Source organism: Salvia splendens, chromosome 5 (assembly GCF_004379255.2).
Source record: "Salvia splendens isolate huo1 chromosome 5, SspV2, whole genome shotgun sequence".
NCBI classification, from domain to species: Eukaryota; Viridiplantae; Streptophyta; class Magnoliopsida; order Lamiales; family Lamiaceae; genus Salvia; species Salvia splendens.
This window is the reverse complement of record NC_056036.1, coordinates 41,853,418-41,865,833: the sequence shown is the minus strand read 5'-3', so window position 1 is coordinate 41,865,833 and position 12,416 is coordinate 41,853,418. Positions and strand designations below refer to the sequence as shown.

The 12,416-nt window shown below is 36.8% G+C and overlaps 1 protein-coding gene across 1 annotated transcript; it reads right to left on the bottom strand.

The window, feature by feature from the left end:
- Positions 1-7,652: 7,652 nt before the first annotated feature.
- Positions 7,653-9,871, bottom strand: LOC121802220 (protein TIFY 9-like). The gene is made up of 6 exons (XM_042201837.1): positions 9,575-9,871; positions 9,363-9,501; positions 9,208-9,268; positions 9,029-9,125; positions 8,885-8,942; positions 7,653-8,069 (listed from the first exon to the last, which is right to left on the bottom strand). Exons 1-6 carry the CDS (start codon positions 9,663-9,665, stop codon positions 8,045-8,047), a joined length of 471 nt encoding a protein of 156 aa, XP_042057771.1. The 5' UTR covers positions 9,666-9,871; the 3' UTR covers positions 7,653-8,044.
- Positions 9,872-12,416: the final 2,545 nt, after the last annotated feature.

The window sequence follows — 12,416 nt, the reverse complement described above, 5'->3', positions numbered from 1 at the left end:
GTTTGGCGACTAGGAGCATGTACAATGTCTTGGGTGCTTCCGGTTCCGGTTCGTCGACGCCGGGCACCCAAGGCTCGTCGACGCCGGCGGCGTACCAACCACCCTATTTTGATGTGGATGCATACTCTCGTCCCTCCGCCCCGAGGTATGGGTAATCGCAGGGATTATCCCAAATTAGGGAGGATTTTCATGATGAACCCAATCCGGAAGGAGGACGAGGCGGTGGAAGCTCCGGGGGTAGCGCATTCGACGCCGTGGAGGAAGAGGAGGAGGCGACCGAGGAGGAGGAGGATGTAGGTCGTCATCCATACAACCGCAACGACACGATGACTCTGTTCAACGCTTGGGTCAGCGTCTCGTACGATCCCATCGTCGGGAATCAACAAACCCGCAAGTGTTTTTGGAAAAAGGTCACCGACGCCTACAACGAGAACAAGCCAAAGGGGTCCTGCCGCCGCACCATGAAGATGTTCCGCAGTCATTTTGACCGAGTCGACAGAGATGTCAAAAAATCTTGCGGGATCTACAAGAATGAAGCTGCGAATTACCAAAGCGGAGCCATTGGAGCCGACATTCTGAGAGCGGCTATGCGAGTCTTTTTTGACGACAACAACAAATAATTCAAACATGTCGATGTTTGGGAGGCGGTCAAAGACGTTGAAAGGTGGGCTGACGGTTTCCAGTCCAGCACGGGCTCGAGCTCGAAACGCACGAAGCACACGGCGGGTGGCCAATACTTGTCTAGTGAGGGCGGGTCAGGCAACGCCTCACAAGAGGTTGAGGGCACGACCACCGATGCAGGGGGCTCCTCCAATGGGCGCCGTCGGCCGCAAGGGACCAAGGCGGCGAAAGCGGTTAGAGGGAGGAGGGGTCGAGGCGAATCAAGCCAGGCGGGCTCGGTCTCAGGCTCGAACACCCTATTGTCCATGTACTTGACCGTCACGACGACTGACACTTCCCGCATGCCGCTTCCCCAATATCAAGCTCATCTTGCCGGAATTGAGTATATGGCAAGACAAATTTGTATTCCGCCTACAGGTGGCTTGAGTGCACCGCCACCGCCTTCAGGGGATGATTCGCCGCCGGAGTAGTTTTTAAGTGTGTAATTTTAAATTTCTAGTATTTTAAATTATGTGTTTATTTATTTATTTTTTAGATTTTAATTATGTGTTTTTTTTGTTTTTTTAGGATTTTAAATAGTAATTTTATTTTATTTAATGAAGTTTGTTTTTATTAATTGAATTTGTTGGAAATAAAAATAAAAAATTAAATTGAATGAATAGTTAACGGATGAGAAGGTTAAGAGGCGGATAAGAGATGGATGGATGCAGGTGTTGTCTCTTAGTTAAGAGATGAGGTGAAAAGTATAGTGGGGCTATGAATAGTGACGAGATGAGACAATTAAGAGACAAATAAGAGACAGGGATGCAGATGGCCTAAGTGAAGCAGAATTGTAAGTAGCCCGATAAGTAAATTCAAGATTTCAATTTCGAACTAATAATTGGTTGTTTCGAATTTGATTCAAAACCAACGCCATTAATGAAATTTAGCCTTATTTTTATACTTTCCCAAAAAAAATCGATATAGGCCAAAATCGCAAATTACCCACACCGATTACAGTTTTAAAATTTTGGAACCGAAATTAGAACTAAAAAAAAACTCATAAAACCGATATGTTGATTCTAGTTCAACTCGCGATAGACAATTACAGTTTCAAAATTGAATCCGTTGGAGTGTGAAATAGACTATCTTGGCTTAAGCCCTTATATTTTTTTTTCACATTTCACCTTTTTTATTCTTTTACTACTAGTACCTTTTTACGTTGTCTGTTTTATTTGTTTGTAATCATGTTTGTGTTTTAATCAGTACACCACGAAAGTACAATTTCAAAAACTTCCCCTTGAGATAATAATTTATAATTATAAGGTTAAATTTGATAATAAGCAATACCTTGCTAAAAAAATTAAAGCCACAATTCTTTAATAAACCAAGTACATTTTTCATCTAAGAATCCCATTCCTGTCATACTAAAAAAAATAACAAAAATGATTTCTACCTAAATACTTACAACAAACAGCAAGCATGCATAGATGAAACAAGTTCTAATTAATTATCTTTCACATGCAGCAACCCAAGAAAAGAAAAGATGTCCTCTAAATAGCCCAAGTAGTACATCCAAATCAGCCATATAGTACAATATTTGGTGGAAAAAATTGGGCCAAATTGCCAGAAAAAACCACCAGGGTTGGTTAATTTGTAATCAATCCTACAATTTCCGAAAATGGTTGATCATATCATAACTTTGACATTTTTCTCGGCTGTTCCATGACGAAAATTTCCAACATGTTAAAGTAGCCGACATAGTATTTTCTGTCTGCCACGTCATACATAATTTCCCACAAATTCAAAAAAGTCGCGGGATTACCCAGAAATTGAGAAAATTTGGTGGTTTTCCGTCAATTTACCCAAAAAAAATATGACAAGACGAGATATATTTATAGGTTGAGAGAGGAGATGCAATGCATTACCAGAACTTACATCAGTTTCATCTGTCCACAAAGATGAACAGAATATATCAGTTTCAAAAATGAATACTACTCTAATTAAGGTAACTTATTCGAAAACGAAAATCTGCGATTGCACTTATTCGATCCAGTAAGAGGGAGGAGATGGTATTTGGGGTTTAATGTGTTGGGCCTTATAATTTAAAAATAAATGGTTTGAGTAATAATGGGCCCTTGAACAAAAAATATTTGATTGGGCCACTATTAAACCCTTTAATGCGTTGGGCCTTATAATGAAAAAATAAATGATTGCGCTTTATTTAGTCTATAAACCCCCCTCTCTCTCCATCCCTCGTGATCGGCCGCCGTCTAGTCGGACTCTGCTGGTTAAAGTCGCCACTCTCAATGTGTTCAACTTCACAAGTAGTTGAGCTAAGTTTGCAACTTCAAATCACATATCATATACTTCAATTCTCGTTTCAAACTAATTGCATGGAGCTTTTGACATCCATGGTGCATGTCATCAAAAGACGAAGACATTTTATCATCAGGAGTGATTTAACAAGAGCATCATTTATGGAAAAATAGTTAACTCTACTTGGCTATACAAATTGTTATGTTTATCCAATACTTTTATGTCGTATTTTTCTTTCTCTTTTATAAAAGAAAAAACTCGAGCCCAAATACAATATAAAAGTCAATGACAAAAAAAAACACACACACACACAACAAATGTTAGAACAAAGCTCTTAACATAAAAACTAAATACGTCATCCTTATTTTATTTATGAATATACCAATGTGAGATTTTGACATCTATATAATTGGTTTCCTTCCAATAATATAAAAATGAGTAGCCGGCCACCCATGTCGTTGTCTAACCAATTTCGTCGGAACTAACAAAGTAAAAGAGGTTTCAACATAATAATAATTAAATAAAGATTGAAAGTAACTTATTGCCCATGTGTGTTTCATTAAAATTGTGGGAATTTTCAAGTTAGCATTACGTTTTGAAATTTCTATTCCTATTGCTCTTCGTCCTTCGAGCTAACTAACTATGACCAAAAAGTCAAAAACATTTAAACACGTATCTGGAAATTACCAAACCCCAATTAAAATTTTACTTAACTCCTAATTAACTACTAATATTCCAAAATTAATTGATGTATATTAAGTATTGAATTTTGGCGTGCTTTCAAATTTTTAAGTCTTTGTCAAGCTAATATTCTTTAAAAAGGAGACAAAATGAATAAACGTGCTTACAACGACTTACTTTTCGATAGTGCCTAGAAAGTCAACCAATACCTAATTTTATTGCACTTCTTTTAAATTTTATAGAGAGAACTACCTCAAAAGTCCATAACTTTTCCGTTTATGACACTGTAGGTCCTTAATAAAAAAAATATCGTCAGACGACCCTAACCTTAAATATAATCACATATCGTATATTTGTAGCCATTTTTCGGACCAAAATGCCCAGATGCCTTTAAAGGCATTTTAGTCAAATGGCCACCAACTTGTACACCTACTCTACACAGACCTATACTAACTTGCAGACCTACCCAGACTTACAGACCTATACTGAGCTTGTATTTCAGCCTCTGTCCTGTGGCCCTCTTCTACCCAGTCCAGCAGTTTAACTGAGGATCGAAAGAGGCTACCAAGATGTTAATAATAAGCAAAATTAATTCGAAGTACACTAACGACCAAAGGGGGCAACGAGCAAAGCATCTAACTGTAACGAAGTAACTTCGAATCACAGTGAAAATAACTAGAAATCCATCCACCGTTAACATACTGTGATCTTGTTCTCGACTGATTTTCTAGTCGTAGATAGTATATATTTTCATATCAATCTTTCATCAGATTTTATTTTATTTTTCTAAAGTTCTTTTGTTCAAATATAGAAAAAATCTAGTTCAGGATCTCGGACATCCCAGATTTCTTTATCCACATCGATGACCTCCAGTACATGTCTATATAGTCACGGTGACGGTGGTGGTGGTGCGGGATCTTTTTTACGCCGAGACGAATTCCGCGAGGAGGATGCGCCTGAGGACCCAGCTCACTTTCGTTTTGGCGTCATTCATGCAAGAGACTTCAACGAGGGAGGGTTTACAGAGAGTGAGTGTTTAGGCGGGTGTGGGACTGAAGTGTGGAATGAAGTTGTGAATTGTTTGAAATTTTGTAAAGTTTCAAACGGAGTGTATATGTGCATCGGAATAGGTAAGGGTGAAGAATACGAAAGGATGCTGCAAAAATATGTCAAATCCCCTACCATCACTTGTGTCAGGAACATGTGTGAACAGTAGATGCTATGCATCATGCTGTCAGCATTCTTACAGAGATGACCAGAATGCCCTTTTAAGGCTTAAGGGCATTTTTGTCAGAAAAAACAAGATATGTGATTATGTTTAAGGTCAGGGTCGTCCGGCGATATTTTTTTTATTAGGGACCTGCAGTGTCACAAACAGAAAAGTTAGGGACTTTTGAGGTAGTTCACTCAATTTTATATTAGCACATGGTCCAATTTTAAATTTTAAAATCGTTTTTTTTTTGGTATCGAGCAATTTAATGGCCGACCTACATATGTTAATTGCTAGTAGAATAATTCAATTGTAGCAACATCAAAATATTAGTATGTAAAATTAGTTGGTCAATTAGTATTTGTTTATAGAAAGACACTTATCATCACATGAAACATACACGAATTATTATTTTAAAATTTTATATATAGAGTTAGATGGGCGTAATCCGTTGCTAAGTTTCTTAAGTTGCTAACTCTGATAACTCATCAATACAGTGTATTAAAAATGTCAACACGATGATATTGAAATGTCAACAAAACTTAGTTGATATTTTAATACATTGTGTTAATATTGGTATTTAAAATGTCAACGCAGTGTATTAAAATGTTAAAACAAATTTGCATTAACATTTTAATGTGATTGTGTTGGCATTTTTTATACACTACATTGATAAATTAGCAAGTTAGCAATCTAAGAAAAGTTAGCATTAATAGATTCTATCAAAACAAATTTATGCATCTCCTCTCCCTTATAAAATACATCTAACATCGTTAACTTACTCTATTATTTATCTGTTATAAATTACAAATTTACAAGTACAACTCAAAAAATTAAAATCAAAATCAAATGAAGGATATAATGTGCATGCAATTAATTCACATGAAGTCAAATATCAAGATATACACTAACCGACAAAAAAATCACATACTTAAATGAAATTTAGTTTAATTATTTAACAAAACCTATATCTTAGCATTAAGATATAAGCTATAAGGACTACGGACTAGGTTCGTGCTTATCCTTACTAGAAGCAAAAACGAAATACATCGTTTAAGGGAAGAGCAAAAGTTCAAGAAACTAATTGGAGATTAAGAAAATATCACAATCATTTTACATTAATTGTAAAGGATTTTTAAAAATAAGAAATAAAAATTAATTTGAAAAAGTCAACTTAAAACGAGTGTAATTGGGATTAGCTAGGTTGGAGACTTGGAGTTGACTTGCCATTCGTTTATTGTTATAAATGGAGTAAATTATAAGGTGTTTATTTCTCATTAACTGCGAAAATAATAAATAAAGAATACTATGTACAGAAAAATAAATTAAATTTATTTCAGGTTCATTGAAGACGAATAATATTATGGGAATATGAAGAATGGTGCATTTAATATTATTAAACTATGTAAATGAGAATGTATTATTGATAAGATATTTGCAAACTTTTTTTTATCTGTATTTAAACTAATTTTTGTGTCAGTTATGTTTGAAAAGCCTAGTTATCTTTACAAAGATCATAGTTATTTAAAATAAATTATGAAACTCGATCAATTTCTAGTCAATCCTACAAGAATTTTGAAAATCTAATGACTAATAGAAGTATTAAATTGGACAAAATTACAATTTTTATCAATTGCTATAGTAAATATAAATATGATGATGAAAATGAGTGGAATTGTGAGGCCTATTTTTATTAGTATTAGTTTTATAATGGATTTTGAGTGTAAAAAATTAATGAAATATAGGGACTGTATATCCAAAGTGAAATAAAATTAATGATTTTATAAATTATAGATAAATCAAAATGACAAAATGACTAATTCCTCACAAGCTTAATTGAGTTAGTTACTCAAGTCAAATCGAAATAAATTGTACTATTATTAATAGATTTTAATATCCTCCCTATGAATTCATGCACTCTACGCATAATCTATTACTCACATTACCATTATAATATTAGTATATAGTAGTAGTAATTAATGCGAAACTAATTTAGTTATATTATACATAAATATCTCAAAATTTTGATACATTAAATTTTCAACAGTTGAATGGGTCAACCATTACGTGCTTGATCAAAGTTTAGTTTCTCTTTCGGTCAAAGGAGAAAAACGAGTAAACATATATAGCCTTCAAGACTGAACTGTGGTATTAAAAATTGGACCATTGATTCATCGAAGCTATCGTCCATGCCATAATATTATTAGTAGGCAACTAACAATATGAGTATTTGTTATACAAAGAAACATTAAAATTCAGCCAATAATATTGTTACGAGAAGCGTCTTATCATCGAAGTTGCTTTATATCATCTTAAATTTTAATTATATTAAATACCAATGAGTCTAGAATTTTAAAAATAAGTTCAAATAGTATAAAATAATTTTGCTTAATAATCTTAAAGCATGATATAAAAGGGTAAATTGTCTATAAAGTCATGAACTTTCAAAAAAGTTTGATTTTTTTCCCCGTAAACTTTAAATATTGCATGAAAAGTCATGAACTTTACCCCGCAGTCCAATTTCCCAAGTCGGGTTTTTCGGCTATATATGTAGTGTGCTGACATGTGTATTTAAGTTGACGTGAAAGATGATGTGGATGTTGAGGGTATGCAAGTAACAGAAAAACAACACACGAGAAGAGACGCATAGAAAATAAACGAAAGTTGATCATTTTAAGAAAACAAAAATGAATCACAATCAGTTCAAACGATGATCAGTTCATGTTCAAACTGACCGATTTCCTTCGCTCGTAGCAGTTCGATCTATAACAGTTTTTATATTCATAAATCATAACCGAACCATTTTAACAACCTTGTAAAAAAAAAGTCAATTGCAAGGAACTTATAAACAACACACAACATAACATTGCATTCAAACAACACCAACTAATTTAACAATAAAATGTTAAATTAGTGTTACAATAATGAAAAAGTGGGTGGTAGCATCATGCCACACTATCAACGTGACTAAAACGCGAAACTGCAGCCAATAAATTGACGCAGAAAAAAGCTGACCCAGAAAGTGCGACGAAACAAGCAGTAGTATTAAAAATTTAAAACCTAAAACAGAACTAAAAACGTGCTTCTTGCCTTTCCAACCATCATAGATTCTCCCACTTTCATCACACCTGTCTATTTTCTCACGTAATTAGGCAATTACCACAAATTATAATATTTTTTTCAACATGAGATTATTTAATAATATGCTCCTTTTTTGTTTCCACAGTGATGTTGTTAATAAGGGGACACCGAAACCAGCCTGCAATAAAATTCAAAACCGCGTTAGTTACATTTGACGCACGTGTTCTATTACTTTTATATAATTAAATATAAATACTAGTAGTACGAATATCAAAATTGTAATTTTAGATATTTTTAGTGCTTGAATTTTGGTATTGAGTTCATTATTTTCAGACAAATTAAGCTATCGACCTTAGTTTTTGCAAGATTATGGTATTGCATCTTCATTAATGTTCAACACTGAAGCTCAAACTTGAATTGTCAAAGCTAATCCCAATAAAGAGATGGGAGGCCAAATTATTGAAAAAATTATACTCTTGAAGTTTAGGTTCGTCACACAACTTTAAAATTTACTATACTATTTTTAAATAAAATTTGAATAATATATAGCCCTGTCAAGTTTTTTTTTTCATCCGTCCTATACTCCTATATATATCCAAGAAAATTTCTTCAAAAGTTTTTTATCTTTCAGAAATTCAGTTGCTGGTAAATCCAAAATTCATGATTCTTATTGCTTTTTTTTTTTAAAGTTAAGGAGTGGATGAGAATTTGACCGAATTTAATCGATATTTCTGATAATTTACCCATTAACTAATTGCACAATAATCAGCCGGCGGCAAGTCGGCAACATGAGGGGAAGATTGTTTGACTCTTTAAAAATAAATGCCGAATTTAATGAGCTGCTTAACTACTTTAATTAATAATTAATGTCAAAAAGTTGAAGAAGGGAGAAAATTTACTCTGTCTAAGAAAGATTAGTAAACAAATTAAACGTACTTATCCAATAATGAAAGAGATTTAAGATTAAAGCAACAGTTAATAGTTAATACCAACCTTTCCTTTCGTTTTTCCAGAAACCTTTGCAGAGAATTCTTCCTTGATATCGGCAGATCTACATACAACAAATCCATTTTTTTGAGATAATTGTAAATTATTTAAATAAAATGAATATTCATTTAATTAAATTAGTAAGCAAACCTCCATTGAGAGATTCAAGCAAGTTTCTCTCAGGCTTCGAGTTGGATTCCAAGTTAGAAGGAAGGAATTCATCCGCGGTTTTCAGAATATTTTGCGCCTGTTCCAATATAATGTCAATAAAAATAAAAATAAAATTTTGCGGATGAAATCGCGTGATGAAAAAGTGTGAAGTCACGCACCTTGCGTGGGGACACGTCAAACACAGAAACCACTCCGTTGTAGAAAATCGTCATCGGAGCTCTGTTTTCACCGTTCAACCAAAACAAATTTAAATCACAGAAAACCGCAAAATCAATTGCAGGAAATTGGAGTAGGAAGAGGAAATTGTAACTACCTGAGTTTAGGATCAGAAATTGGCGATTGAGGAGGAGCAATTGCAGCAGACAATGTTGATTTCTTCGATCCCAAACCGCCATTCCCGATCACGCTCTTCACCACCTCCGGATTCATCTTCGATATAACACCTTGTATATCTGCACACAAAAAAAATGAGAGAGAGAAATCGAGAGCGAACGAGAGAGAGAGAGAGATTGTGTGAAAACGAACCGCGAAAGCTTCTTCTGCGCTGAAAAACGGGGGCGGTGGAGCGTTTCTCCATGCCGAAAAAATCAAGCTCGAGAGAAGGAGATTTAGCCATGGAATGTTGAGTGAGTGATCGCGATTGATTCAGATGCGATAGAGAGAGAAGGAGAGGTGATTTGGTGGTGATTCATTCATAATGCTTTGATGTTCATATCGATGAATATATATATATATACATTAAACTGTGTTGATGCGGTCGGCCAGAATATTGAATAGTAAAAGCAGAAGAGCAAAAGAAACGAGGAAAATGAGGTTTCAGAGTAGTACTTTACGGAGGTAAGGTTGTACCGCTTTAATTTAAATATTGATGGGTTGGTCTCGGCGTTTAAATTTGGGGGAATTAGATTTTTCTCTATGGTACAAAAAGGTGTGGATAAGTGATAAATTCAATTACCATTGATGAGAGCACCCGCAACGCGTGCCGCCGGCGTTCCGCGTGCCGTTCCGCCGGAACGGTTTCGCCGCGGAACGCGTTGCGGCGCTGCATTCCGCTCCCGTCCCGTTCCCATTCCGTGCCGGGTGCCGACGGCACGTAACGCGGCACGGAACAAGCCGCCACGCGCCTGGGCGACGTGGCCGATCCCCGTGCGTGCGTGCTTCCCACTCGCCGGCCCGCGAGTGGGACACGTCACCAATGACGCAATAATTATTTTTTTTTATAAACATCGAATTTTTAAAAAAAAAAAAATTTAAACGGTAACATTACCGTTTTTTTTAACTTTTTCTTAATTTTTTTAATTTTATTTTTATTTTCTTATTCTATAAATACACCTAATTCATTCATTTTATACACAACTACACATCTATTCTTCCTACATCAACATCAATTTCTCTCCAATTTTCATATTCTATCTCTTCAAAAAATGTCCGGCGACGGCAATTACGGTGGTGGCGGCGCCGGAGGGTGGGATCTCAACGCGTTCGGCGATTGGGAGACCATGTACAACACACTTGGTGGTTCTGGGTCATCGACGCCGGGCACGCAGGGGTCGGCGACGCCGGGTGGGTACCAACCACCCACTTTCGATGTGGATGCCTACGCTCGAGGCTCCGGCTCGCAGCTTTCCCAGGGTTTGTCCCAGATTCGGGAGGATATCCCCGTTGAACCCACTCAGGGAGGAGGCCGAGGCGGTGGAAGCTACAGGGCTGCGTCTGAGGCACCCGAGGAGGATGAGGAGGAGGAGCCGGAGGATCTGGGCCGGCATCCCTACACCAACGAAGAAACAAAGGCGGTGTACACCGCCTGGCTCACCGTCTCATATGATCCCATCGTCGGCAACCAACAAGCCGCCAAGTGCTTCTGGGAAAAGGTCCGTGATGTCTACCACGAGACTAAGCCGAAAGGGGCCCGGAAGCGCAAATATACAATGCTTCATGCTCACTTTGGCCGAGTCGATTTACAGGTCAAAAAATTATGCGGGATCTACTCCACCGAAGCGGCGCACTATCAAAGCGGAGCTTCGGGCGCCGACATACTGAGGGCGGCTTTGCGCGCCTTCCACCAGGACACCGGTGTACAGTTCAAATATGTTGATATTTGGCAGCTCGTCAAGGACGAGGAAAGGTGGGCCGGTGGTGTCCGCTCCAGCTCGGGATCAACCTCAAAGCGGACGAAGCACACGACGAGCGGCCAGTACTCGTCTGGTGACGCCGATGCGCCCAGTGATCGTGACCCGCAGGAGGTTGGGGTTACGGCCGCCGAGTACGAGGGATCTAGCCGTGGGCGCCGTCGTCCGCAAGGGACGAAGGCGGCGAAAGCGGCTAGAGCGAGGAAGGGCCGAGGAGAATCAAGCCAGTCGGCCTCGGGATCGGGCTCACAAGGAGGCTCGAACACACTTATGGTGGCGTACATAACCGCCACAATGGCGGACACTTCCCGCTTCTCGTACGCCCAATACACGGCCTGGTGGAACGGAATTGTGCATATGGCAGGACTACTTGGTCTTCCCCCTCCCCCTAAACCTCGACCGCCTCCGGAGGATGATTCGCCGGCGGAGTAGTTTTTTTATTTTCCCACGTTTAATTGTGTGTTTTTATTGTGTGTTTTTTATTTTTTTAGGATTTGAATTGTGTGTTTTTTTTAATTTTTTTAAGTTTAAGTTGTAATTTTTTTTAATATTGTGTGTTTTTTAATAAAGTATGTTTGTTTTTTAATAAAGTATGTTTGTTTTTTAATAAAGTGTGTTTATTTAATTTAATTTAGTTGGAAATAAAAATAAAAATTGAAATAGAATGAATAGTAATTTAAGGAACGGTTAAGGAACGGAGGGTTGCAGGTTCCGTTCCTTAGTTAAGGAATGGAGTAAAAAAGTACAGTGGGGCCCTCAAATAGTGGTTTAAGGAACGGTATAGGAACGGTATAGGAACAGCGTTGTGGATGGCCTGATAGTATATATATAAAGAGAATTATAAAAAGTGCCAAATTGCCAAAAAATAAAGTGTCCATTATATCATAATTTTACATTTTCTTAATTGTTTCGTAATGAAAAAATTCAGCAAGCTACCTGTCTGAATTTATTGACGTGATGAATACTTATTTATTAAAAAGTAAAGATGTAGTGGATTATGTGTAATAAACAATGTCGTTTAAATAGTCCAATAGTTTATCCATATAGTCAGCGGCGTATCCAGGATTTTTGATATGGGGTGCGAAAAATAGTTATAACGATTTAAAGTTTCAGATTTTAGCTAATCCTTTTAGTTCTATTTATTTTGTTTTCACAATTTTTGTGTTTTTTTTTATATAATTATCCTCTCTATTTTTTCCATTAAAAAAATCATTAAAAAATGAATTGTGCACTTAAAT